The following is a 27648-nucleotide window of genomic DNA, read 5'->3' as shown; positions in this document are numbered from 1 at the left end:
CCTTTGTTCTCATTTTGTTCTTTAGTACAAAGGTGATTCCTGAAGAGTGTTGTACGAAAACTTGTTCGAATCATCTTTTTTTTCCATTGCCCTTTTTCTTCTAACATGTATTTTTCCTTACCCTTTAGGTTGTTTCTTGCATCGTCTTCATCGCTTACATTGTTAATAAAGTAGTCCACATGTCGCTTCAGCTCGTCCTACTTATTGCCATATTAAAATTATTGTCTCCTCGTCGAATTATTATTATTATAATAATATTATAATAATATCCTTAGCTAAAAAACAAAAGAAAATATAGCAATAAAAACTGCTTTATGGCAGTTTTCTAAAAAAGGTATTGTGTTCTAGTCCATTGACCCCGCCTAAAAAGTAAGAAATTAACGAAATGTGATAGCTGAAAATTAAAATTTCACAGAAAACCTCACAATAATCACACCTCTTGAGGATATAAATAAAAAAATACTGCTTTCAACACTTGTTTAGTCTGACTAGAGTTCATCTTGGTCTGACACTTCACGGGTGACTTGTACGAGTATTGCGCCATAAAAATAAAAATAAATAAAAATCCCGGATCAGATTTAAACCCGCCATGTGCACAAAATGAATGGCGCGTTTACATGACGCATTGCGCTTGACCCGGGGACCCAAGAGGAGGGTTGAAATCAACCCGGGTCTCGAAAATCGAACAAACGTACTTCTGTGCGTATCCCGCGCGCGCCAGGTTTGAACGGCACTGCACATGCAAATTGTTTTTCCAGCTTGAGCTCATGAGCTCACGTATATATATTTTTTTCGGACATAACTAAAACACTCAATACTCAATTGAAATAATAATTATTATATAATTGAACACAAAAGCTTCACAAGAACCACACGCACTCACTAGTAGATCTTTTTTTTTTTGGCACATGCAAATTTCGCGCGAACAGATTCACGTGACTATACGGAACTGTAGATTCGTGTAGAAGTGGACTTTTGGCGGCATATCAGTATTTAATCCGGGTCAACTGTCTTTTACTTCACAGGTGTAAAAAAGGTCAAACAGGACAATTTGTTGGCCTTGGTAACATAGTACTTATTCCTTCGGTCAACTGTCTTCATGTAAACGCTCACCTCTTTTGTCTATCGTACAGACTTTCAACCCGGGCTGAACTCGACCCGGGTTGAAATTTCTCATGTAAACACAGCCACATTCAGTGCTACATCATGAAAAAGTACTCACCCTACGAAAACTGTTCGTGTATCTCGTACACCGGGCAAAGGTCAAGAACCACGAGTCGTACAGACCCGACAAAACGCAGGGCCAGAAAAGGCCCCAAGCTGCACACTCTGGTTTTCATGTACATGTACTCTTGCCCTGTACATCATCGTACATAGGTGCCAACATTATTCTTTTATAAAATTGTATGCTACGTTCAAAAAAACAGAGTCGTACGAGGATACAATCAATCACCTCCCTGGTAAGAAGTCAGGGAGGGGCGCTCTGGCGGGATTTTACGGTACCAGTATTTGCGGGGAGAACAAGTTTGCCAATCTGTTGGTCTTGAACCTGTTGGTCTTGAATCTGTTGGTCTTGAATCTGGTGGTCTTGATTTCCCAAACGTGTGTGTGGTGAGTGCTGTTTTCCACGAAGTATCAAGTGCTGGCGATGGTTGTTCAGTCTCTAGCTACAATAAGTCAGTCTCTCTTCTCTGCTTGCAGACCTTTTTTGGATCTCTTTGCTGACTTTGGTCAACTTAGCCTCCGTCTTCCTCCCGGTGAGTTTCTGCTGCTGTGGTTAGTCCCCTTTCTCATAGTCTATCTCTTAGGGCATGTTCGATTGGTAGGATCGGGATCCTGATCCACCGGATCCACTGGATTCGCACCCTTTCGATTGGTCGAATCCGGATCCGGATCCTTCGGATTTGGATCCGGTCAACGGATCCAAATATTTAAATGGGACCTTTGTGCATATATGGCGGGTAAAAATCATTTTTGTACACATTGTGGTACGAACACGTGGATGTAGATGGAGCTAGCTTGTTGACTTGTTGTACGATGCACGCGATGAGTACGACGTTCACCCTTTTGGGTGCCTTGTGAGCGCCATTTTCACCATGGCATGATGGCAAGAGTCAAGGTCCAAAACAAAGTGTTCAGTTGAATCTGAAGGATCTGTGGGATCTGAGATCTGGATCCTGATCCCGATCCTTACCAATAGGCCTTATGCACGTTGTACAGATGCACGAAATCCCGTAGAATCCCGTAGACCCGGTTGGGTGTTGAATGTGCAGGACCCTATTGTGTTTATTGCTATTTCCACAGCGAAATGGGCCCTGAAGGCATTTCATACGAACACTTTTTCGACAGTGATCTAGCGAGTCGTTGGTTCAATCTCAAAGTGAAGAAGCTGGAAAAGTGATTGTTCGCCGAGAATTATGAGGCTAAATGGGTCAAACACGCATGTATAGCACACAATGAACACCCAACTGGGTATGTACACGCCTACGGCCCTAGTACAGAACTTCGTACATCTGTACAATGTGCATAAGGACTATCGAACATGCCCTAAATTTGCTGGCAAAAAATCCTATATAATTATTATAGGATTTGAAAATATGTGACCTGTATGCCGTTGTTATTGGTCATCATGAGCCATTCATGACCCATACATAATATTAATAAACAGCATGATGGTTTTCATACGGTAACTACAATGAAAGACTTTTTGGTTCTGCAAAAAAACAAGAAGATGATATGATCGGGGAACAACATTACCCTCCCCCGGGAAAAAATTCTAAAATTGAAGTCAATTGCAAGTATTCCCAGGTATTTGGTGCCATTTCAGTGTACATGGACTTTTGTTTCTGCAACAAACCACGATCGGGGGCAAGGATTTGGCACGTTTGCGCTGAGATCATCGCGCTTTGTTGCAGTGTGCTAAAAAAAACGGCCGAAAAAGTGGGGCGGCCATGGGTGTCCCGGCCGGTGCGGTTCCGACGCCCTTGTGGCTCCATGGCTGTGTGAGCTTTGATACCGGTGTCATTCTTGTATTCCATATGACGTGTGTTGATGTGTTCTCGCTGTCTGCAAGAACTATCAGCATGTATCTGGGTGTTGGGAAGAGGCTGTAGGCGCACGGGGTCCTGGTCGCCTGGGGTCAGCAAATTGTTTAAGGGACTCATCCCCACTCCATATTGCTCCTTGTAGTAGAGTATTGAATTGTGATATTAGGAGTGGAAATTGCTGACACATGTAAACTCCTTGCACCAAACACTACATTGTACCTGTATGAAACTCGTAATCACTTAGGGTGCGTTCGGTTGGTACGATCTAGAACAGGATCAAACAGCTGGTGCACATGGAGCAGCCTCATGCCAATCAAACGGTACTCCGGGAACAGAGCACATTTGTGTGAAAAAAATGTGCCAAACTTGGTGCATTCTTCATAATGTGTATGGGTCACCATGGTCAATTTGTACGGTACAACGAGTCCATCCCAAAAGCGTATGCACGCGATCCTTTGGGACCAAAATCGATGTTCCCGCCAGGTTTCACTGTGAAAAAGTGAAACTGCTCGGTCTGCTCCAGCCTCGAGGCCGGATCAAGCAGAACATGTTCGGGCCGACCTAGAACAGGTGCAGTCCCAACCAAACGCACTGTTCTGGTGTATTCTGTTCTAGTTCGTACCAACCAAACGCGCCCTTGCTATCTAGTATATACAGTTGACTTTCTTGCTTATTTCTTTTCAAAAGATCAGCGCATTGTCGTCACTTGTAATCCAGGGAGTGATGCCGAGGGGGAAATCGTCTCGTCTCGAAGTGCTGTTGTTTAGCTCATAAAGAAAAAAAAACGTTTGCTCCATCTCATGCAGGTTCACGTGGCTATTTCCCCGTATCACCTACGTTTTTCTTCGGGTGCGCATTGCTGTTTGTTGTACAAAAGACGAAACACGCACACGAACTTCTCTTCATCGCCTCGGTGATTCAGTTAAACGGGAACTAGGGCCAATAACATGAAGGCGCTTCTTCTTTCCATGCTTCACTTCGTTGTGAGATTGGTTTCACGGAGGTGCACACTCTGGTTTATGTACTCTTGCTTGAAATGTTTATAGACGATTGTTCTAGATTTCAAATCTTTACCAGCGGGGGAAAAGCACGAGAAGAATTTGTGAGCTTGAGCAAATAACAATGTGTTGTCAGTCTGCTGGCTGGTTTCACTGCCTGTTTTCGTTGCTTGTCATGTACTCGTGTTTAACCCTCGAAGTGCCATTGAGCGGGAATCAATGTGTCATAACTCAGCTAGACCTCCACGGATCTTTACAAAATTTGGCTCTGCGGAAAGATATCAAGACCAGGTAGACAACTATGAAGCGAAGATGCAGCGAAAATTGTCTTCTTGCGAGGATGTCTGATTGAAGTTCGTGCTCTGCATTATCGTAGTATTTGCGCTTTCCCACGCGCTCGATCGAGTGCAGCACAGTCAACTTTCAGCGCGGATAAAGTTGACCTGAAAGCCACTGAGAATCTCGATGTTGTGATTGCCAATACGCGCGGATTGCCGTGACAAAATAGATAACAGCGATGCTCATACTTCATGACATGTTTTCTACTCGTGACGATTATTTGTCCGAGTGGCGCACTTCAGGCTTCGCTCTGGCGACATCTATATTCCTTGACACAAAACGATGTGATGAGTCGATAGCCAAGGTCTTCCTGAACGCGTAGAGCGGTCCTTTGTAACTATCCTGTGTTTAGAAGTGGAGATACGAACATATTTGTACACACATAATCATTCTGGTCGCCTCATTTCACCCTTAGAAGTACAAGAGACCCAGTACAGTATAACACTTTCAATGTTGTCACTCCTCGAGTCACCCTTAGCAGTACAAGAGACCCAGTACAGTATAACACTTTCAATGTTGTCACTCCTCAAGTCACCCTTAGCAGTACAAGAGATCCAGTACAGTATAACACTTCCAATGCTGTCACTCCTCAAGTCACACTTAGCAGTACAAGAGACCCAGTACAGTATAACACTTTCAATGTTGTCACTCCTCAAGTCACCCTTAGCAGTACAAGAGACCCAGTGCAGTATAACACTTTCAATGTTGTCACTCCTCAAGTCACCCTTAGCAGTACAAGAGACCCAGTACAGTATAACACTTTGAATGTAGTCATGTGGTTATCAAGAGCGTTGCTGTTGTTTCAATCAGGCACCATTGTTTTTTTGTTCTGCTTTCGGAAATAGGCCGTGTGCTTGGAGCGTGTGTTTGAGACATCCGTATTGTTAGTTTGTAAAGCGGAGGAAACGTTGTTGGCGCAGGAAAAGCTTTGAAACGTGGTGAAATGTGTTTTTGGACGTCTAACGTGTGCGTGGGTGCGGGTTTTGCGTGTATGTATGCGTGTGCGTGTGTGTGTGTGTGTGTGTGTGTGTGTGTGTGTGTGTGTGTGTGTGTGCAGCATTATAGTAATACTGCAGATTGATGGGTGCACGCGGCTGCTTCCTGCTGCCACTATGCTGTTATGATTGCTAGCGCTTTTACTGCAGGCTTATGCTTTGCTGCCCTGCATACGTACAGTACATGTGTTACATACAACTTTATCTGTCTGATGCCAAAACTCGTACTCATCACAGTCAAGGTTCAAAAGGTGCTGGCAAAAATGAATGGGGATTGGATACCAATACTCCTTATGTGTACCATGTTTGTGAACTGTGTGTATCTATGCTGTGACCTTTCGATCTGTTTGGGATGCATACGGCTCTATAGTACAAATTAGGTGCAGTGCATTACTCCATTGATGATCAGATGTTCATTTGTGGCGCTGTCCCCTATGGCAATTGTCGGAATTCACTTGCCACAACTGTACGTGTCATGCAACGTGACACGCAACGTGACATTCATGCATTCATGCGCCACGCTCAACGTAGGCGGCATGCGTCGTGGGCACTCAACGTGGCATGCTCAAGTTTGCCTACCGCAAAGTCGCGGATAAAAGCCGGGTTTGCATACAAGCACATCGCGGATAGAAGCCTGAAAATCAAACGGGTCAAATGCATATAAGCCTGTCGCGCGCAGAAGACTGGCTTCTAATAAGTTCTATGCAAGCGCGGATCGGGTAAGTCAAGAGTGCATGCGATATGTACGGTGCATAGTAAAACTGCCGCCATACCAGCAGTCAGTGGTAGATCTACGCGTGTTGCGCGTAGAAGATGTGCATATTATTTTAAATTACAAGCCTGGCAAAAATATCGGTGGTGCATATAAGCATGGTTTGCAGACAAGCCTGATGTGCAGAAAGCGGCTTCTATGCGTATAAGCCCGGCTTCTATGCGTATAAGCCCGGCTTTTATCCACGACTTTACGATATATTATTCTATATTATTAATTTTCGATCCGTTCTGTGTGTGGATCACTCTTGTCAGATCGCTGCGTTTCACCCACCCACCTCCCATTTCTGATCTCTCATTTACCTTGATAAATTAAATAAACGGGTGTTGGCCATGCTCATTTCCGGCTACTGAGTGCCCTCAGTCTTCACCCTCGGACGTGACTATCCTCTTGGCTTCGCAAAGATCCTGCTCTCTCCGTAGTATCTCACTTCGCTGGCCAGCATCCTATGTACCGCAAGCTGCTGTATGTTGTAGTTAGTGTGTGTGTGTGTGTTCGTGTGTGTGTGTGTGTGTGTGTTTGTGTGCTGTTTGTGTTTGTGTGCTGTTTGTGTGTGCTCTGTGTATGTGTGTGTGCTGTTTATGTGCTGTGTGTGTGCGTGTGTGTATGTTTGTGTGTGTGTGCTCGCGTGTGTGTGTGCTGTGTGTATGTGTATGAGTTTGGTTGTGTAGCATTATAGTAATAATGCAGATTAATGGGTGCACGCGGCTGCTTCGTGCTACCACTCAAACTATGCTGCTATGATTGCTAGCACTTTTACTGCATGCTCATGCTTTGCTGCTGGCTACAGTCACGTGCACTGTTCATCACGGTAACCATGTCGGACAAACGTCTTGGTGCATGCTCACATGGTACTCTATGCGTCATGGCATTCTACGTGCCATGCAACGTGACACTCAACGTGGCATTCATTCATTCTTGCGCGACGCTCAACGCCGGTGGCATGCGTCGTGGGCACTCAATGTGGCATGCTTTATAAGTTTGCCTAGTTTATTATATATTACTTTGATCCGTTCTGTGTGTGAATCAATTTTGTCGGATCTTTGAGTTTCACCCACCCACCTCCCATTTCTGATCTCTCATTTTCTTTGATAAATTAAATAAATGGTTGTTGGCCATGCTCATTTCCGGCTACTGAGGGCCGTCGGTCTTCGTCCCTCGGACGTGACTATCCTCTTGGCTCCGCCAAGATCCTGGTCTCTCCGTAGTCTCTCACTTCGCTGGCCAGCACCCTCCGTACCGCATGCTACTGTATGTTGTAGTTAATTTGTGTGTGTGTGTGTGTGTGTGTGTTCATGTGTGTGTGTGTGTGTGTTTGTGTGTGTGTGTTCATGTGTGTGTGTGTGTGTTTGTGTGCTGTTTGTGTGTGCTCTGTGCATGTGTGTGTGTGTGCTGTGCTGTGTGCATGTGCAAACTGTGGGTGTATGTATGTGACCCCAGTGCTTCGCAAACTTTTGCTATCGCAAACTCGCTGGTTCTAAGAATTCGCAAAAAAAATTTGACGCGAATATTGGGCGGTTTACAGTAAACGGGTATTTGCCATGCTCACTTCCGGCTGCTCAGGGCTCTCGGTCTTCGTCCCTCAGACAAGACTATCCTCTTGGCTCCGCCAAGATCCTGCTCTCTCCGTAGCCTCTCACTTCGCTGTCCAGCACCATCCGTACCGCAAGCTACTATGTGTTGTAGTTAATTGTGTGTGTCTGTGTGTATGTGTGTGCATGTGTGCGTCCCATATGGTGCTGTGGTATGTGCAGCGATTTCCAATCGATAGGTTGCGGGTTCGATTCCCGACGATTATGGTCACACACGTCTTTCTTCTCTTTCTCAGATTCTTCCTGACTTTTCTTTCATTCTCCTGGATGGTTACCAACAGCCAGTGCATGCCGGAGTGTGTGGTGTGATGTGTGTGCGGGAAAAAAATTAAAAAGACCAAAAATAGGGATTCACTGGCCAGAAAAAGTCACTTCAAATAGCTGTATGGTGTAGACCAGGCTCAATAGTGATGGTCAATTCTTCAGCCTTGCAAGCTGTTGAACGGTGCAATCCCAGCACAAGTTGCTATGGCTTCTGCCGTAGCATTGCTATCATCGCCTCCGGCGATGGGCGTCAAAAAGTCAAAGGTCAAGGTATGTGTGTGTGTGTGTGTTTGCCATGCTCATTTCCGGCTGCGCAGGGCTCTCGGTCTTCGTCTCTCGGACAACGTGACTATCCTCTTGGCTCTCACTTTGCTCGCCAGCTCCCTCCGTACCGCAAACTGCCGTATGTTGTAGCTAATGTGTGTGTGTGTGTGTGTGTTTGTGTGCTTGGTGTGCGTGTTTGTGTGCTGTGTGTGCATGTGCTGCGTGCATGTGTGTGTTCGCGCGTGCGCGTTCTGTGTGTGTGTGTTCTTATGTGTGAGTGCGTGTGCGTGCGTACTGCGTGTGCACATGTGTGTGTGTGTGTGTGTGTGTGTGTGTGTGATGCGTGTTCGTGAGTGTGTATGTGTGTGTGTGTGTACCTGTTAACCATGGGCTGTTTCTGGCTACAGTCCGTTCATAAAAAGATGGGTCCTGGCTCTGGCGAGCTCCCGTATTTGGCGATTTTTCGTGATTTCATCGTACACAGTGCAGTGCTGCGAACTTTGAAATTTGAAAAAGGGTCCAAAAAGGGTGCCTGAACTGGGGTTCGAACCGCAGAATGCACTGTTGCAGGCGGGGTCAAACGGCCTGGATTTTGATGGTTTTTCCCAATTCAGTGCTTTTGAGGCAAAACCTGGCCGAAATCCTATTCTTGCTATGGCTTGCTTTTTGGACAAAAAAACTTCAGAAACATAATTGGAAGAGGATTCCATATGGGATTGCAGAAAAAAATTCTAAAAAAACTCAACGTTTGACCCATTTATGGCCAAAAGCTAGAAGTTCATTTTTTCTGAATGGACTGTAGATTAACTCTTGTGTAATCACTGGTGCTAGTGAAGCTTATTCCCGTAGCTATGCAAAAGACGTTACATCAGTAACGTCTGGCGCTAGCCAGGGTCCGGACAGCTTTAGTTTGGTGTTTGTTTGTTTATGTCACGCCTGGAGCTATCCCGTATCTGTCCCATACCTGTGACTTTAAAGGCTCTACAGGATTTTACATAACAGCTGGCCACAAAATTTTGCTGGCTCCCGTATCTGTCCCGTACCGTACCATCAAACACAGCTGGCCACAAACAGCTGGCCACAATATTCGTCGTATCATGTCTACGACTCCCTGATGTATAGTGAAATTTTCAGGAACGAAATAGGGAGACGAGGAGGAATTATTATAAATGTAGAATGGACGTTAGTTGCCGAATACTTGGTCCGCGTCAGCGATATTGTCACTTATCTTTCAGCTTTGTTTGTATGTCGCCAATGCTCACTTGGCAGCCCATTTCATCCCAATTTTGGTTAGTAAGTTAGTTTACTAGTAGTACCTGAAAGGTCTAGCTAGAGTTTGAGTGGATTTCGAGAGCGATTGGTGGGTGATTCTGATTGATACAGCGCCGCATCAAAATAGATTATCTTGTTACGCTGTGCAGGCAAGAGCAGCGCAAGCCACAAGAAAGTAATCGGCTACTCGGAATCAGCCCCATTTTGCTAACGGCCGAGATGGCTCACCTCAGGGATTGATCGTCAAGCTGAGATCGCAGCTCCCTTACCTCCAGCTCAACACTCGGAGTATCCAGTGCGCCGTGGAGATTTGCAAGTACCGTACGCGTCGTTGTCGTTCAAAATAAAATCTTGCAAAGAGCGGCGCCTGATTTGAACCACACAGGCTGTCGTGCTGCCCACGCGAAGTCCTATAGAGAAGGCGACCATCACGATCGACTTCTCTTTAGAAAATAGCCAGGCGGCGGAGAGGAAGAGAGATGAGCTTGCAAAAGCCAGAGAGTCGAACCCGAGCAAAACAATTTGTCTCCAGCACTGAGAGCAGCGATGAGGAGGACCGAAAAAAGTATGAACCCTTCCTTGGACAATAAATTCCTCATAGCTAGTTGTCATTCTACACCGTACCGTCCATCGAACCAAGTTTTATCACTTCAAGTGCACTCGTTGATATCCAAAGTGTAAGTTCAAATTTAAGCGACAATATTGCTGACGCGGACCAAGTAGGTGATAGGATGCGTTAGCAAAAATATACTATGGAAGAGAGATCCCGTCGTCTCCAAAATAAGCGTGAACGGGCGAGTCAGCGCCTGTCACAAGAAACGTCGGAAGAGAGATCCCGTCGACTCCAGATTACCCGTGATCGGCAGAGTCAGCGCCGGTCCCAGAAAACGTCAGGACAGACATGCCGTCGGCTCCAGCACGCCCATGATCGGCAGAGTCAGCGCTGTCCCCTAGCTATGCAGAAGACGTTACTTCAGTAACTCATTGAAACGTTTTTGCAATACAATGATGCAGCTTATCAAAGGAAAAAACAATTACATCAGTTCTAATATCATGCACGATGAGTTAGGCAACAAAGCATATCGTAGGGCCCTGAGCTTCCAAGCTCTCTCGTTTAGCCACCCACACTAGTAGCAAGTTTTACCCCTTACTGGGGGCAGGGGTAACTGCAGTTGGATCCCAGGACGGATACCCTGATGCCGTCAATCCTTTTTCTGCACCTTGTCCTCACCCACTTACTGAGGTGTGGTGTGCCCGTAAGTGAGATCATTCGCATGTCCACCCATACCGGGCCATAGTTTGGGGATTTGCGTGTGTGTGGGGGGGGGGGGGGGGTGTCGGCCCTTGGGCGGTTCAATAGCCAATTGAGTCCTCTTTCCAAGATCCCTTTTGAGTCTCTCTCCTTTCTCCCGGGGAGACCCACGTCACCAATTTTGGCAGTGAGGGAAGTACAAGTATAAGTGTGTGTGTGTGTGCGTGCGTGTGTTTGTACATGTATGCTTGTGTGTGTGTGTGTGTGTGTGTGTATGTATGGGTGTCTGCGTGTGTGGGTGCATGTTGTTCTTCATGTTTTTTGATGGTTTTATACTTCCAGTCAGAGTATATTGAACTCCGACAACAAACAAAATGGCGTCTCTAGGTACGTTTTATTACTTTTGTTATCTTCTGTGTACGGGTGAAATGAGTATCTATTTTGACCAATCGATCACTCATTCATAATACTCGATCAAGTATCCGATTATTTCGAGTATTTTTTCAAAACTCAAAAGCGCTAGATTAGTGAGTTCTTGACCGATTCGGAAGAAATTATCTGTGAACATAGAACAAAAGTCGCCAACTTCTTGCACAGAGTGTACAGTACCGATTTTCATCCGTACTTCATAACTAACTAACGTTAGGCCACACGTTTTTATATCTATGTTTCTCGTCACCCGCGCGCATATGATTCAGGAGTCTGGAAGAAAAAAGAAAAAAAAACTGTGCTGCACTGACTGTGCATGTGGGGACCAGCACACTCATGCACATGTACATAATAGAGAGGTTCTGCTACACGGACCTACGTACCAAACTCCGTGTCAACTGCAGTGAAGTTTGACACGGATTTTTCGTACGTTGCACCGGTTCTGCTGTATGTAGCATGCTCGTAGCATGCACGAACACCTCGTCACATGTACTCTGTACGCTCAGTTTTCACACGGAGTCCAGTCCGTATGAAGCGTGCTTCACACGGAAAACGGTATGAAAAATCCGTATGAAACTTGATCCCGTACCGCGGCGAAGTTTCCATACGTACTTTGGCACGTTTTACCGTGTGGCAGAACCTCACTAATGTGGCCTGGCCTGCGCGACACATGATGCGAGGTCGCCATTTTTTGTGTGCAGTCTAGCTGCACATTCACAGATTGTGACAGAAGCTCCTTCCACATACTAGTTGCTGACTGGATGCTATTTTGCATGGTGTATTGGTGGATTTTAATGTGTCCAAAGGTGTAATAAACTTTATTTTTATTTTTCCACCTCACATACGTTTTTGGATTTTCAGGTGACGAGAAACATAGAAATATAAACGTGTGGCCTTACTTGCTGTGGTGATCGCATTGTCCAAGTCATAAAATATTGACTCAAAGGCATGCATAATGCATGCACACCATGTACCAGTGGACGAGCGGTACAACAACAGCTTTTGAAAAATAGAATGCCAATTCTAAAAAATTAAAATTAAATCTGGTGCAAAATTTCGAATACTCGCTCGTTTGAAATTTTCAAGCGATTACTCGAATATTCGAACTAATCGTTTCACCCCTACTTCTGTGCTATGTGTGAGCCTGATATGCTGGTGCAGTTGCTACAGATGATGTGCCAAATATGCCTTTGGTATGAGTAGAGAGGTGTGCGATGCATGCTGAATAACATGACCAGTCTTGTGCAAAGACTGTGTTCTGTACACAGATAGTAGGCTGCCTTGTATGGAGTAGAGAGTGCATGGTTGAGAAATAAAGGAAAGCAGATACAGTGTTGAGAATAGAATGTTGAAAACCTCGTCATTTCTGCGAAATGCATTTCGCTTTTCAAGTTTTTTGTTTGACTATGATTTCAAACAGGATGCAGACCCAAACAAAGAATGAAGTACATTTCGCGGAAAATAACGAGGTTTTCAATGTTCTATTCTGAACTCTTTGAGCACGGACCGTACTTTTTTTTTTTTTCGACTATTATCGAGCATGGGAAATTGATAAATACGAAATCTTCACACTATTGTGACTAAAGTCGATTTTCGTTAATTTGGAGAAACTGAAATATGAGCCATGATCAGCAAAAACAGACCTTTAGGCCAGGCTTTCAAAATTGGTTTTTACTGTAAATTGTTCGTGTGTACTGGACGATCATGTATATAATTTTTGAAGGGGATTGGACGAGGGTTAGCAGTGCCGTTGGAGTCGGTACGACTGGTACAACCATGGCCGTACCACTTCTGGTGACCGGTGGTCACCGTGAAACTCTCAGAAAAGCAATAAAAACGTTTCAAAACTTGGAGATTTTTCCAGCGTTGATCGGCGCGTCGTACCTGTACCCCTAGGCCCTGTACCCCTAGGCCCTGTACCCCTAGGCCCTGTACCCCCAGGGCCTGTACCCCTAGGCCCTGTACCCCTAGGCCCTGGACCCCTAGGCCCTGTACCCCTAGGCCCTGTACCCCTAGGCCCTGTACCCTAGGCCCTGTACCCTAGGCCCTGTACCCCTAGGCCCTGTACCCCTAGGCCCTGTACCCCTAGGCCCTGTACCCCTAGGCCCTGTACCCCTAGGCCCTGTACCCTACAGACTACAAGACTCTTGTGCTTAGTTTGAGTGTACGAGTCGTAGCACCTCAAATAGTTCTCATGTACTGTATGGTAGCTCTCTATGTACGGACAATCGCCGCTTGTCACGTGAAAAGCACTCTTAAATTTTTCTCAACCAGCATCTGCGTCAGGCGAAATTACTGGTCAGTCGGCGACACGCATTTTTCACAAAAAATTGCGTTTCACCTGCTGGGAGAGGATGCGTGTGTAGGAGTTGCATTTTAATAGAAAGTATATTTTTCGCAGTAAAAGAGTATTATTTTATTCGTAGAGCTTATGTGGATACAGATTCCGAGATTCAAACCCCAAGATGGGCAGTTAGTTACATTTTTTCTCTCCTTGTGTATTTTGTATCTGCATGTTATTACCCTTTCCGTGAGTCGCTCGTGAGTAATGTATGAGTCGTGTATGGCTAAACCGGCCAGCTATTACACGTGTACTCGAGTCCATCCTGAACAGGGTTTTTTCTTCTTTTTTCCAGCTCCAGTATAGCTGCATTTTTCATAGCAAAGCCGTCCTCGATTGTTGTGTTCGTTGTTCAAACGAAGTGGACATTCAATCATGAAAGCAGAGGACATAGGAGCCTGATTGGAGTTTCTCGTGGCATAGGACGGCCACACAGAGACACTTTGGGATTTTCTGAATATAAAATACCGTACGCACGATGCTGAGATCAATTTGTGCGATATCAAATTGTTTGTGATCTACCACATCGAGCAGAACGGGACCCAAACACAAGCTTACCGACGGTTAGGCTGCCGACTTGACTGGACAAATGATCCCTGGCTTCACCAGATGCCAGAAGTCGGACACCATGTCCTTCGCCGCGACGTCCATCTCCAAAAAGAACTCCATCTTCGTCGTGAAAAGGCTTGAAATACTCCATATTCAACCGAGATTCGCGGTCTCACCCTTTCTCAGATCGAATCATTTTTTGTTGTAGCAGTTGCAGGGAAGATCCCCGCCACTACTTCAACAGGAGATGGCTCCAAAGCATGCCTAGAACAAGCCATATCGAGGTTGCAAGCCACCTCTCTCAGCAAGAAATTCGAAATTTCAATGGTGGAAGATATACTATGAAGAGACTTTCAAAAAGTATGTTTCGCGGAGCGATCACTCAACCTACGTCTTTCAAACATTCTGTCCCCGGGGAAAATTGCAATTCCGCGGCCGCGTTTTTTTCCGCGTTTTTTTGCGATTTTTAAAAGACCGTGTTTTCCGCGATTTTCCCGCGTTTTTTTTACTTTTTGTTGCACTACACGTACACACAGTGCACTGTTCGGTCAGCAACGTCTCATCGTGGCGGCTTTTTACTCCAATATGACGAGTGCTTACACCAGAGACTTGTAACTGATTGATTTCACTACATACTCACTGAAAATTGCCTCACATCAATATTATTCACCGCATATTTACCGCAAATTCACCGCAAATTATGCTATATTATGCCGCGTTTTTCCCCGCGTTTTTTGCGATTTTTTACCGCAATTTTCCCCGGGGACAGAACATTGCAGGATGGTTCAGACGTACGTGCTAGGCATGGAACCACAGCAGATGATATCATAGCTGACACACAGAGTCACACACACAGCAGATTCGTGTGCACAGATACTAAATTAGTGGATGTCGTCATCTTCTTCCCGCTGATCTCGAGACAGTCCACTTTCGGCCCAACCTCTTTCCAGTGCCCTCAGGATCCGTTGGCTCGCGGTTTGTCCGCACACTCACTCTGTACTACAAGATATTCGGTGACAAGGCAGCAGGTGAAGGATTAGCGTTGAAAGCAGCCATGACAGTCACACAGTTAACCCTGCAGCAACCACATCGAGTCCTCGACCGACAAGCACATGTCGAATGCCTCCGAAGACGACTCACCCTCTGGGAAGAAGGCGACATTGATGCACTGATGATGGAAGCCAGAACAATTCAACGGCAGCTAGTGGCGGCCACAAAGGGGTCAAAGTCCAGCAAACAATCAGAGGACGATGCTCGAAGATTCGCCAACCTAGTACACACGGGCAAGACTGGTGCAGCTATGCGCATGCTGAAAGAGACACCCGACAGTGGCCCCATGCGTCTGGATGATAAAGTTGGCAATCAAACTGTCCGTGACATCCTAAAGGACAAACATCCTGCCGCTCAGCCAGTCGACCTGTCAGCTGTGATGGACGGACCACTGCCCCCCACACCTCACCACATTATGTTCGCTGCCCTGGATCGAACTATGATCCGAAAGGCTGCCCTGCAGACAGAAGGAGCTGCTGGCCCATCAGGCATGGACGCATCTGGGTTGCGACGGATGTGCTCAGCTTTCGGCCAAAACTCAGACCAGCTCTGCGATGCCGTAGCATCATGTGCAAGAAGACTCGCAACCTCCGCGGTGGACCCGGCTGCACTGGAAGCCTATGTGGCGTGCCGACTCATGGCGCTCGACAAGCAGCCAGGCGTCAGACCCATTGGGATCGGTGAGGTCGTTCGAAGGATAGTTGGAAAAGCCATTCTCTACATCACCGGGCCTGCAGTTGAAGCCGCGACCGGTTGCACCCAGCTGTGCGCAGGCCAGGAAGGAGGCATCGAAGCAGCCATACACGCCATGCGCACTGCCTTCGCCGACGAGGCAACAGAGGGTGCCTTGTTTGCCGACGCTTCCAATGCATTTAATCGCATCAACCGGGACGTATGCCTGCGCAATGTCCAATGCCTGTGTCCTGAGCTGGCGACAACTCTTGTCAACACATACCGAAGCCCTGCCCAGCTATTTGTGGATGGCGAGACAGTGTGGTCTTGTGAGGGCACCACCCAAGGGGACCCGCTCGCCATGGCCATGTACGCTATCGCCACAATCCCCCTCATTGAAGAATGCCGTAGCAGTGGAGCCACCCAGAGTTGGTACGCCGATGACGTTACAGCAGCGTCAACACTGCTGCCACTTCGCCACTGGTGGGACATCCTATCGCAGCGCGGTGAGGCCTATGGATACTTCCTCAACCCGGAGAAATCCGTACTACTAGTGAAGCCTGCACATCTCGAGCGTGCCACTGAATTGTTCGCTGACACACGTATCCAAGTCCGCTCAGATGGGTACCGACATCTAGGTGCAGCACTCGGCACCCCGGAATTTGTAGCGGCTTATGTCACGGGCAAGGTGAACACATGGTGCAAGGAGGTTGACAAGCTGTCTACATTTGCCCACTCCCAGCCGCATGCAGCGTATTCCACCTTTACGCACGGTCTACGGCATCGCTGGGCATTTGTTGCCAGGACAGTACCCAACACAGCTACCCTGCTGGAGCCCTTGGAGCAGGCGGTTGTACACCTGCTACTCCCAGCCCTCCTCGGTCGCCCCTCTCCAGGCTCTGCCGAACGGAAGATCCTGGCTCTACCATGTCGCTTGGGTGGCCTGGGACTAATCATTGTCTCTTCGTTAGCAGAACAGTTCCATTCATCCTGCCACATCACCCAAACGCTGGTTGAGGGAATCCTCTCTGGCATGTCCTACCTGCCCGACGTCACGCAGCTTACGCTGCACAGGAAGTCCGAAGTCCGCAGCCGACAGCGGAATAAGGAGTCAACCATCGCCAAGGATGTCGTCTCAGCCACTTCACAGGAATTGCAGCGTTGTGTGGAGCTTGCTTCACTGAAGGGGGCCTCCAATTGGCTCACGTGCCGGCCACTGAAAGTCCACGGCTTTTCCCTCAGCAAGGCTGGCTTTCGCGACGCCATCCATGTTCGCTATGGCTGGGTCCCCCCAATGCTGCCGTCCGCCTGCGTCTGTGGTCAGTCATTCAGCACCGCGCATGCCCTGTCGTGCCCTATTGGAGGGTATCCGTCACTCCGGCATAACGAGCTGCGAGACATCACCGCCTCACTGCTTTCACGCGTCGCACATGACGTAAGTGTGGAGCCGTCTCTCCAGCCACTTTCCGGGGAACGGATGAGGTATCGTACTGCAATCAGCGAGGATGGCGCCCGCCTAGATGTTGCTGCCAGCGGGGTGTGGGGCGGCCGTTTCGAGAGGACATTCTTTGATGTCCGGGTATTTAACCCTTTTGTCCGATCGAACACCGCTCCCACCCTCAACAGCACGTTCACTAAGCACGAGAAGGAGAAACGGCGACACTATGAAGAGCGTGTTAGGGAAGTAGAGAAGGCATCGTTCGTCCCCTTGGTGTTTTGTGCCTCCGGTGGTCAAGGCAAGGCTGCCTCTGCTTTCCTCAAGCGCATTGCATCAATGCTGGCCGAGAAGCGGAAGGAACCGTTCTCCATGGTGATGGCTCACCTCCGTTGCCGCCTAGGGTTTGCCCTCATCAGATCGGCGATTGCAAGCTTAAGAGGTCATCGATCCAGGCGAGCACCTTTGGATCAGCAGCTGGAGTGCCCCTCAGCTCTAGTGAATGCTGAGTGTCGTCTGGGTTAACCCTCACCTCTTGTTATATGGCTGTATTGTTTTCGCTATTAGTTAGTTTTATTTGTTATGATTTCTTTTTTTCTTTTTCTTTTTACCAGGCGTGGGCCATCCCCTGAATTCATAGGTGCCAAACATTCTTTTTTCTTTAGTTTTCTTTGTTATGATTTCTTTTTTTCTTTTTCTTTTTACCAGGCGTGGGCCATCCCCTGAATTCATAGGTGCCAGACATTCTTTTTTCTTTCTTTTTCTTTTTACCAGGCGTGGGCCATCCCCTGAATTCATAAGTGCCAACATGAAAAAAAAAAAAAAAAAATCTCATATGTACTGTGACGTGCTATTTCGCCTGACGGCGTTGCTGTATGACCTATTACCAAGAGTGCATAAACAAGAGTATGCAACTGTGGTGATGGGTCAGTGTGCGGCGCGCTGCCTTCATTACATAACTTGCCTTTATCACACTCTGAAAGCATGCATTCAAACTCACAATTTCGCGTACGAGCTCATCGGTTTTTGCTCGATTCGTTCCAGTAACTACGCGATCTCTAAGCCCGTCATCACACCACGTTCTCCGACTCCCGTTTACGTCTACGTCTATGGTGAAAAACCAAAACGGGTGGTCGTGTCATCAGACAGGCACAGTTCTTGATGCGTACACGCAGTCAGGTTTTTGGAGAAATTTGAACCCACGTACATTGAAGTACAGGGTCGCTCGGAAAAAGGCTGGGGGAGATACGCACGTTCATACAAAAAGTCATATACTCTCCATACCACGTCCACGTCTCCCGTTTTCTCTGCTCCCGTTTTCACCCCGTATACGGATCATCATGACAACCGACCAAAGACTCCTTACGTGGACGTAGACGCAGCGCTTTGTACCATGTTGTGATGACAGCCTAAAGTCTGGTGTGTGAACTCCAAACGCCTGATCCATACTTTCATTTCGCGTACGGGAAAACGTCGTGTTGTGAAAAAGTTGATCTGAGCTCAACTGCTTTGTATACGGGAAAGTCATCGCGTGACAGTTGTGCGATGACTTTCCTGTACGCGATATGAAGTTTGGCTGCTTGCTGAGTCCCACACACATAATGATCCGATGATTTTCATTCTATTGACCCTCAAGCACAAGATAACATAATTATGCACCTAGTCTAGTGCAGCGCACTGGTTCTTGTGCTTGTCAGCACAGCTGTCAGTAGGATATTGGTGGATTTTGAAAATTGCTCCGATCACGACGATTTTAGTCTCATGGGATGTAATAGGAACTAGACTGAACTAGACTGAACTAGACATGCGGCAAGCCGGCGGGAGTGTATTCCACCCAGCAGTGCCCAAATAAGATATTCCTTTAGCTGTCTCTTTGGAAAAACGCGGCGAAGAATTCAAAATTCCGCGGCAAATTCCGCGGGAAAAGGGGGGTTTTCTGCGGCATTTTCTGCGGTAAAATCAAAAATCTGTGGCACTTTCTGCAAGTTTTTCACCCTCCTCTAGTCGCATGAAGGAGCACTTTTCATACTACCCTTTGCAGTCACAAACTGAATAAGAGTGAAGAATCTTGGAGAGACCTGCACTGGCAAGAGAAATGTGCTCAAACAGATCGCAAAGTAGTTTTTCTGCTGCTTTCTGAGTAGTAATTTTAGTAATTTACCCTAAAAAAATTCAGATTCCGCGGGCAAAAGTGTGGATTCCGTGATTTTCGTGGATGATGGCAACTTCTGCGAAATTTGCCGCGGCCGCGGAATCGCGTTTTTCCAAGGGGACAGCTTTAGAAGCCGATTTCTGTGCTGGGCTTCTTTTCACATCAGGCTTCTAATTCTATTCACACCAAGTATTTCAGGTATACCGTAAAGTACCGCCAGAGCGCCCCACCATCTCATCCTTTCGTGGTCGTATTGTGGAGGTGGTCTGCTGTCTGTAGGTCATACGACATGAACCTTGTACACATACTGCACGTTTTGCAGTCAATCCGTACCTTGGAGCGGACATAGGCTCCACACAAAACCCTGCCAAGATGCCAAGCGTGATCTTAGTACAGTAAGACTCTCACATCGCACAAACTTCGTTGCACTCTGCCACTACAGTTTTCCTTTCTCTGGCTGTAAAATCAAGGTGGGGCGCTCTGGCGGTACTTTACGGTACTAATTATCGTATGTCAGTGCCTTTAAAGCCATGGTCTTATATTCGAAACACCGCTGCTTTCCTAGATATTTTAGATGCAAAATGACACGCCCACTACGCCATGCCATAAAAGTCAAAGTCCACACAGAAATTTCAATCTAAATCCACTTGTTAGTAGTAGGGAGGTTCTGCTCTACGTTTTGGGAACGCGACGCAAAGAATCACGCGAACTTTCTTCGCGTTCCCGTAACGTAAAGAAATGCTGTTCTGCTCTACGTTTCACCTAGAGAAGTCACGTGGAATGTGTACTGGGAATTTCCCCTTCCATATTTGGCAGTTTTTCTGCATGCAGTTGATCGATACCCAGCAAATCCGTACGCATTTTCTCTGCGTGTGCCACAACGTAGAGAACCCCATCTCCGCGTAGAAATCTGGAGCCAAAACTCGCGAAGCCGTAGACTCTAACCCAGACACCTGCTCTCTACGTGATTTCTCTACGTTTCACGTATAGCAGAACCTCCCTAGTATCAAGAGTACATAACCCAAGAGTGTGCAACTCCAGCTATGGGGTCTGCGACGGCAGAACTTCACATCACGTGATGAACCCGTGCACTCTAGTGCATGATAGATACTGGGTTGTACGCAGCCCAGCTTTGGGTACAACTCTCTTGTGGTCACTTTGCACTGTTTGCCAGCATAACCTTTTGAACCATGTCACGTGATGTGAAGTTCTGCCGTCGCAGCACAGCATAGTAGTGAGCATAGAGGTTGTGCAAGCAGTTGCACACTCTTGGTTATGTACTCTTGGTAGTATAGTGCGGTAGGGGTTCTGACCCAAAAGTCACCTTTGACCCATGGATGCCTAATAAGGAAGAATAGGCCATCTATGGCAGATGACCTTTGAGGTGACCTTTGACCTTTGAGCCGCCATATAAGGATGAATAGTCCATATATGGAAGATGGAGGTGACTTTTGAGTCAGAGCCCCTACCGCACTATACTACTCTTGTTCACCCTTCCTACTGGGCTGTAAGTTTGTTAGCATAGTACTTATTCCCTCATTTTTACAAAACATACGTCAAATGTCATTTCATGTATAAAGCCCATGGCTTTATAACTGAGACTGGCTTTATAATCGAATATACCACCATGGCTTTAAATGTGCGGACATACGGTAGATGTTTGAACATTTTGTTGGTCAGTGTCGAGCAATGTTATCGTATGAGCTGATTATTCGTTACTGGTGGTGTTAGTGGACATTATAGTGTAACTTGTAGTTCCTTGGTCCTTTTTCCTTTCTATGTGAAGAATAGGTTGGTGCAACTTCGGCGATAGTAGGGGAAGAGTGTGTTGCTCCCTACATGGGAGCTCCCGGTTTTCCTGCCGACACTGACTCACACGGCTATCTGGTGTTCACGAGGTGTTTGTCGCGCTGGAAACGGAGCTTCTCTCTAAGTTTGCATCCCTGGTGATATTGGTGCCTGGAGAGCACTACATAAGTGGTGCTTTGGAGGCACAATCTTCTTCAACCTACTCAAGCTCAACTGATGAGGGGTGAATTCCTCAAAACACTGTGTATTGAGCAGGGAGTGGAGCTTTCTTGCAGGTTTGCTGAGTGGACGGTTCGATGGACTTCTCGTGTGCTCTGGATGGCAGTCGAGTGAGAATCCAAGTCGGCAGGAAAACGCAAGCTCCCATGTAGGGAGCAACACACTCTTCCCCTTTTCTTTTCTATCAATTTATCGTTGGCTCTCCCTCCGAGTCCGGTTTGTCTTTCTTTCTTTTTGGTCGCAGTCAATTTAGCTCAGGGCGCAATGTGTGAAAAAAACAGCCGGGGTTTTCCCTGCCCATGTCAGCTGTTGACAAGGATAGACTTACTCAATTTCAAGCAAGGATTCCCGTGAGTGGCTATAAAGGAATGAGCTTGATACGAGCAAGGAGAGCAAAATGCCGGATGGAGATCGATTGACAGTGCGGGCACGCCCTGAAACAGCTTTGCCAGCTTGCAGCGCTGAGCCAGAGCATCTCATAGAATGGAGTTCGAGTCCACAATGTGTTCCTTTCGTGAGGAAGATAATACCGTATGTCCGCACATTTAAAGCCATGGTGGTATACTCGATTATGAAGCCAGTCTCAGTTATAAAACCATGGGCTTCATAAATAAAATGCTATTTCATTATCCGAGTTTCAAAATGATATTTGAAGTATATTTTGTAAAAATGAAGGAGTAAGTACTATACTAACAAACTTACAGCCCAGTAGGAAGGGTGAACAAATGGATTTAGCATGCCGTAGTGGGTGAGTCTTTTTGCATCTAAAATAGCTAGGAAAGCAGCGGTGTTTCGAATATAAGGCCATGGCTTTAAAGGCACTGACATGCGGTATGACAATTGTCCAAGGAAAACCAAAGTTGTGGCCAATTCAAAGTAAAATTTAGACAGTGGAACGCTCTGCATACGTTGAGTTCTGTGGGTAAAGGGTTTAATTCCCGTAGCTATGCAAAATACGTTTCTTCAGTAACGTCTGGCACTAGCCAGGGTCCACACAGTTTTAAGTGACGGGAGAGTTGAAAAATGGGGACAATCCAATACTGTAAATCAACTAATTTTCGCTGGCGATTTAATTTCGCTGATTTCGCCGCTGGGTACCAACCGGCCAAAGTAAATCGCCGGCCAAAGTTTGTCACAGAGGCAAATGATGCATGGATGCATGTGAGAGCATCAACTACTGATCGATTTCTTTTTTGAAAACCCTAATCGGCCAAAGTTTAATGACGGCCAAAAGTTTCATTTCGAGATCGGCCAAAGTTTCTCACCGGCCAAATTTTGTTGATTTACAGTAGTTCAAAGTTTACACATATCAGAATATTGTCCTTGGTGTTTTTGGACATCTGCAGGCACCTTATTCATCATCTTGGTGGTTGGCTTCGCTGCAATTTCATCTGTGAATGGTAAGAAGTGTTGTGAATCTTCTTTCTGCCCTGCCATGACTGCAGTCTGCACAACATTTACATGTTGCTTGTAGTCGTTCTTCAAGCTTACCAAAGACGTCTTGTGACTAGCTTTGTCTACAACAACTGACAAGTGTGTTTGAGCACAGGGAACGACAGAGAGATGAAAGGAAGAGCAAACCGGGCAGGTACAGCTAAATTGATTATGGTACAACCGGCATGCCAGACAGCATGCGGCCGCCAAAGAGGCTAAACAGGATTATGTGTGGCATAAACGGAAACAATAATCACAGGTGCATAAACTAACTTCAAAGGCGGATGTGTGTCCACTACACTGCTTTGCCCGTGTTTCCATTTAGTTTGGTCGATATTTGGCAGCATACCATGAAATTACGTATCTCGACAACCATTACGATTTTCCTTACGGCCAGCTACGTTTTTTCTCTCTTTTAGCTATTTCTGGATGGAGAATGGGTGGTGTTTCAAGAATTTATGAAAATGTACTGGGATGTTTATGTGTATGTGACGTCATAGAAGCCGCTTTGCCATGGGTCTGGGCGATCCTGACCATGAGCTTATTTTGTGTTCGTTTGAGTTTCAGGAAGAAGTCATGTATTTGTTCTTACATTCCTTTCATTGTTTAACCCTTTGAGGCACATAGCATGGTAACGGATATGTCTGTACCATGGTAACGGATATGTCTGTACCATGGTAACGGATATGTCTGTACCATGGTAACGCACACACGCACACACACACACACACACACACACACACACATACACACACACACTTACATACACACATACACATACACACACCTTAAACCTTGAGCCTTGAGCCTTGAACATTGAACTTGCCCATTGCCATAGGCAATGATAGCGAAAGGAGTATTTCGGCGGCAACCGGCAGAAACGTTCGTGGCGCTTGAGATCGCCGGGGTGGCGACACGTCTTAACCCAAGCACAACAATACTCTGGCTTGGCAGAGACATCACGAGGCTGAGGACGACGGTGGATGACGTCCCTCCACTCCGAGTGGTTCTGGGCAGTGTCGAGCCATTCCTTCTCCGGGACAGGTGGATGAATGTGGTGGAAATCGTCCACAACCACATCCTGCCAACGCTTGCGTGGGCCGTGCTGAGGCCGAGTTGGGGAGAGCTCCCCAAACAGGGTACACTTGGGCAGATGGTCATCGTTCATGCGGCCAATATGGCCGAGCCATCGTAACCGACGCTCGCGGATGATGTCGCCGATGTCCGAATCAATTCCAGTGGTCTTTGCCAGTGTTGAAGAAGTGACTTGATCATACCATTGCTGGTGTCTCGAGATGCCGACAATAGCTCGCACGCACAATAGCCCTGCACGCACTGATGGTGTAATGCGTTAAGACGGCGCAGATTAGGAGCCTTGGTGGTCCAGGTCTCTGCTCCATACAACGGGGTCGTAAGAGAGCCACATAGACACGACGTCGACATCGGAGGGACAAGGAGCGGTCGCCGAAGACAGGTGCCCGCAAGCAACCAAACACTCAAGACGCCTTCGAAATTCGCGAAGGCACATCATGCGCACAAAGACCATCCCAGTGAATCACGGACCCAAGATATGTGAATTGGTCAACGGCGTCGATGGTTCCATTCCCGAGATGAACCGGCACACTGGTGGGAGTATTGATTGATATAGCTTTGGTCTTAGTCAAGCTGACGGTCAGTCCCGGACCAGAAGCACAGGCCACAAAAGTCTCCGAACACCGATCAAAGGATGCCTTGGACGTGGCGTATAGTGCAGCATCGCCAACGGACTGTGACTCCGTTACAGTGAGACGCTGCAGGCATGACTTGGCAGTTCGGTCGCCAACCAGCTTTCTTCCAACTTTGTACCGCAGCTCGACACCTTTGTCCGGGCACATAGGACGCCAGTGGTCAACTACCGCCGGGAAGTACAAATTGAACAGGACAGGGGCCAGCGTGCAGCCCTGCTGCAGGCCGTTGTTGACGTTGATGTTGGACATGAGGCCGCCACCCACCCGCGCTTTCACCTGCATGGACTAATGCAGTGACTTGATGACGTTCAGCATGGTGGGCGGGACGCCGAGCTTCTTCAGGAGGGCCCATAGCGCCGGCCTCGGGATCGAGTCATATGCTTTCCCAAGGTCAACAAACAGTGTGTAGAGTGGCACATCATGCTCAATGGATTTCTCCACCACGTCAGGCGAAATTAGGCCGCGGTCACACCAAACAAGCCGTTTCCCGCTTGCGCTGAAAGTGGCTTGTGCTGAATGGGGCGGTTGGTCACACCACTTCGCGAAATCGGCTGGATTTTTTTGTGTGCTAGAGTTTTTTTCTTCCCGTTCATTTTTGAATATGATTTTCTCTTGTTTTCCCGTCCGCCTTCTCCAGCACACGTCTTCAGTTCGTCCAAGATTCACGCTCTCTTTCTGGTATTTTTTTCACAGTGGTCTCATACTTGGTTTTTGCTTCAAACCAAAGCTCCAGTAGTCGCCGCTCCAGTGCTACTGTCCAGGATTCCATGATGACCGACAAAAAGGCAAGGAGAGAAGTTTCACCAACAACGAAAGCCGGAAGGTGGCGGACCACGATGCAAGCTGCAAGATCATGCCAAGATGCGTTTCACGAGTTTATTTTTCCCGCCACTACGCCAGAATGGCTGAAAGTGGCTGAATCCATTCAGCGCTCCCATTCAGCGCTTTGAAAACGGCTGACTGCTGAAAAAGGCTGAAGCCGAAAATTCAGCCGTTTCCGTAGCGACGATGACGTCAAAAAGCGCTTTTTTCCGCTGAATGGCTGAATCGCGCTTGGTGTGACCGCGGCCTTACTGGTCAGTCGGCGACACGCATTTTTCACAAAAAAATTGCATTTCACCTGCTGGGAGAGTATGCGTGTACTAGAGTCTCATCCTGAGCACGTTTTTTTCTTCTTTTTTTCAGCTCCAGTATAGCTGTATTTTTCATTGCAAAGCCGTCCTCGATTGTTGTGTTTGTTGTTCAAACGAAGTGGACATTCAATCATGAAGGCAGAGGACATAGGAGCCTGATTGGAGTTTCTCGTGGCATAGGGCGGCCACACAGAGACACTTTGGGATTTTCTGAATATAAAATACCGTACGCACGATGCTGAGATCAATTTGTGCGATATCAAATTGTTTGTGATCTACCACATGAAGCAGAACGGGATCCAAACACAAGCTTACCGACGGTTAGGCTGCCGACCTGACTGGACAAATGATCCCTGGCTTCACCAGACGCCAGAAGTCGGACACCATGTCCTTTGCCGCGACGTCCATCTCCAAAAAGAACTCCATCTTCGTCGTGAAAAGGCTTGAAATACTCCATATTCAACCGAGATTCGCGGTCTCACCCTTTCTCAGATCGAATCATTTTTTGTTGCAGCAGTTGCAGGGCAGATGACCGCCACTACTTCAACAGAAGATGGCTCCAAAGCATGCCTGGAACAAGCCATATCGAGGTTGCAAGCCACCCCTCTCAGCAAAAAATTCGAAGAAATTCGAAATTTCAATGGTGGAAGATATACTTATGAAGAGAATTTCAAAAAGTATGTTTCGCGGAGCGATCGCTCAACGCGTACGTCATTCAAACTTTGCAGGATGGTTCAGACGTACATGCTAGGTATGGAACCACAGAAGATGATAATCATAGCTGACACACAGAGTCACACACACACAGCAGATTCGTGTGCACAGATACTAAATTAATGGACGTCGTCATCTTCTTCCCGCTGATCTCAAATGTACTATGACGTGCTATTTCGCCTGACGAACTGGCGAGCAACATGGGCCATAGCAATGCAGTCACAACCCCTACGCAAACCGCACTGTGAGTCGGGAAGGATAGACTCGGCGGTAGTCTCCAATGATGCAGGCGAAAAGCTTGCCGATAACGTCCAACAAACTGAGCCCCCTCCAATTGTCGCACTGGTGTTAGTCGCCCTTCTTGGGGATGGGTACGATAACTGCATCACGCCAAGTCAGCGACAACACTGCCCTCCGACCACACCACACACATAAGCTTGACAAGGCGTGTGTGTGCGCGCGCACACACACACACACACATACACACACACACACCGCGCATGCATGCACACACACGCACCTGTCCTGTCCTGTCCTGTAGAGTCACTGCCGCAAAAGGGTCACGTGATCCCATCACTGGGAAACTTGAGAAGAGAGAGAGAGAGGACACGACGCCCGATGACGCTCCAGGTGCACATCCGCTTGCCGCATATGCACACGTGCTGGAAGGCTGAGCGCTCCTCTGCTGTTGGTCTATGCGCCCCCCTTGTACAGCGATGCCTGCCCCGTCCACGGACACCGCGAAAGCAGCGATCACACCTGTCACAATGGGTGGCACAACATCCCTCCGCCGGTGCCGACGTTCCGGTAGCTCCAGGTGGCACTGTGGCATCCACCGTTGAGGCACACACATGCCTGACCAAGCCACCGCGGCTTCTCAGCCACGGCCCACACCGCCCGCACTGACTGGCGCCCCGCTGCTCAGACACAGCCCGCGCACGCTCCTCCAGACACTTATGCCGAGCCATGTCTCCTTTCCGTGCAAAATCCCGTCCGCATACCGTACATACCACTCAGGGCGGAGGCTCAGGCGCATTTTCAGGCTCTCGGTAGGTGTTGCGCCAATTCGAGCGGGACTCACATGCAACACCATACCATGATGCCTCTACGCCACGGGCACGTAGATCCCGGACAGCACAGTCCTTCCATCTGCGGCGTCGGCCATGTGCTGGGCGACGCTGCAAGAAAG

General features: G+C 47.5%; 1 protein-coding gene across 1 annotated transcript in view; it reads left to right on the top strand.

Moving 5' to 3' along the window:
* The first annotated feature begins 1505 nt into the window (after positions 1-1505).
* LOC135812668 (uncharacterized) overlaps positions 1506-27648 on the top strand; it is a 66349-nt gene continuing 40206 nt past the window's right edge. Inside the window, exons 1-5 of the mRNA XM_065325946.1 lie at positions 1506-1611; positions 1702-1757; positions 8325-8410; positions 11138-11182; positions 22798-22851. Of these exons, the coding sequence (XP_065182018.1) occupies positions 11170-11182; positions 22798-22851 (67 nt within the window). The 5' untranslated portion in view covers positions 1506-1611; positions 1702-1757; positions 8325-8410; positions 11138-11169. The remainder of the gene's footprint in view (positions 1612-1701; positions 1758-8324; positions 8411-11137; positions 11183-22797; positions 22852-27648) is intronic.

Source organism: Sycon ciliatum, chromosome 3, assembly GCF_964019385.1.
Source record: "Sycon ciliatum chromosome 3, ocSycCili1.1, whole genome shotgun sequence".
Lineage (NCBI taxonomy): Eukaryota > Metazoa > Porifera > Calcarea > Leucosolenida > Sycettidae > Sycon > Sycon ciliatum.
This window is presented reverse-complemented; position numbering and strand designations above follow the sequence as displayed.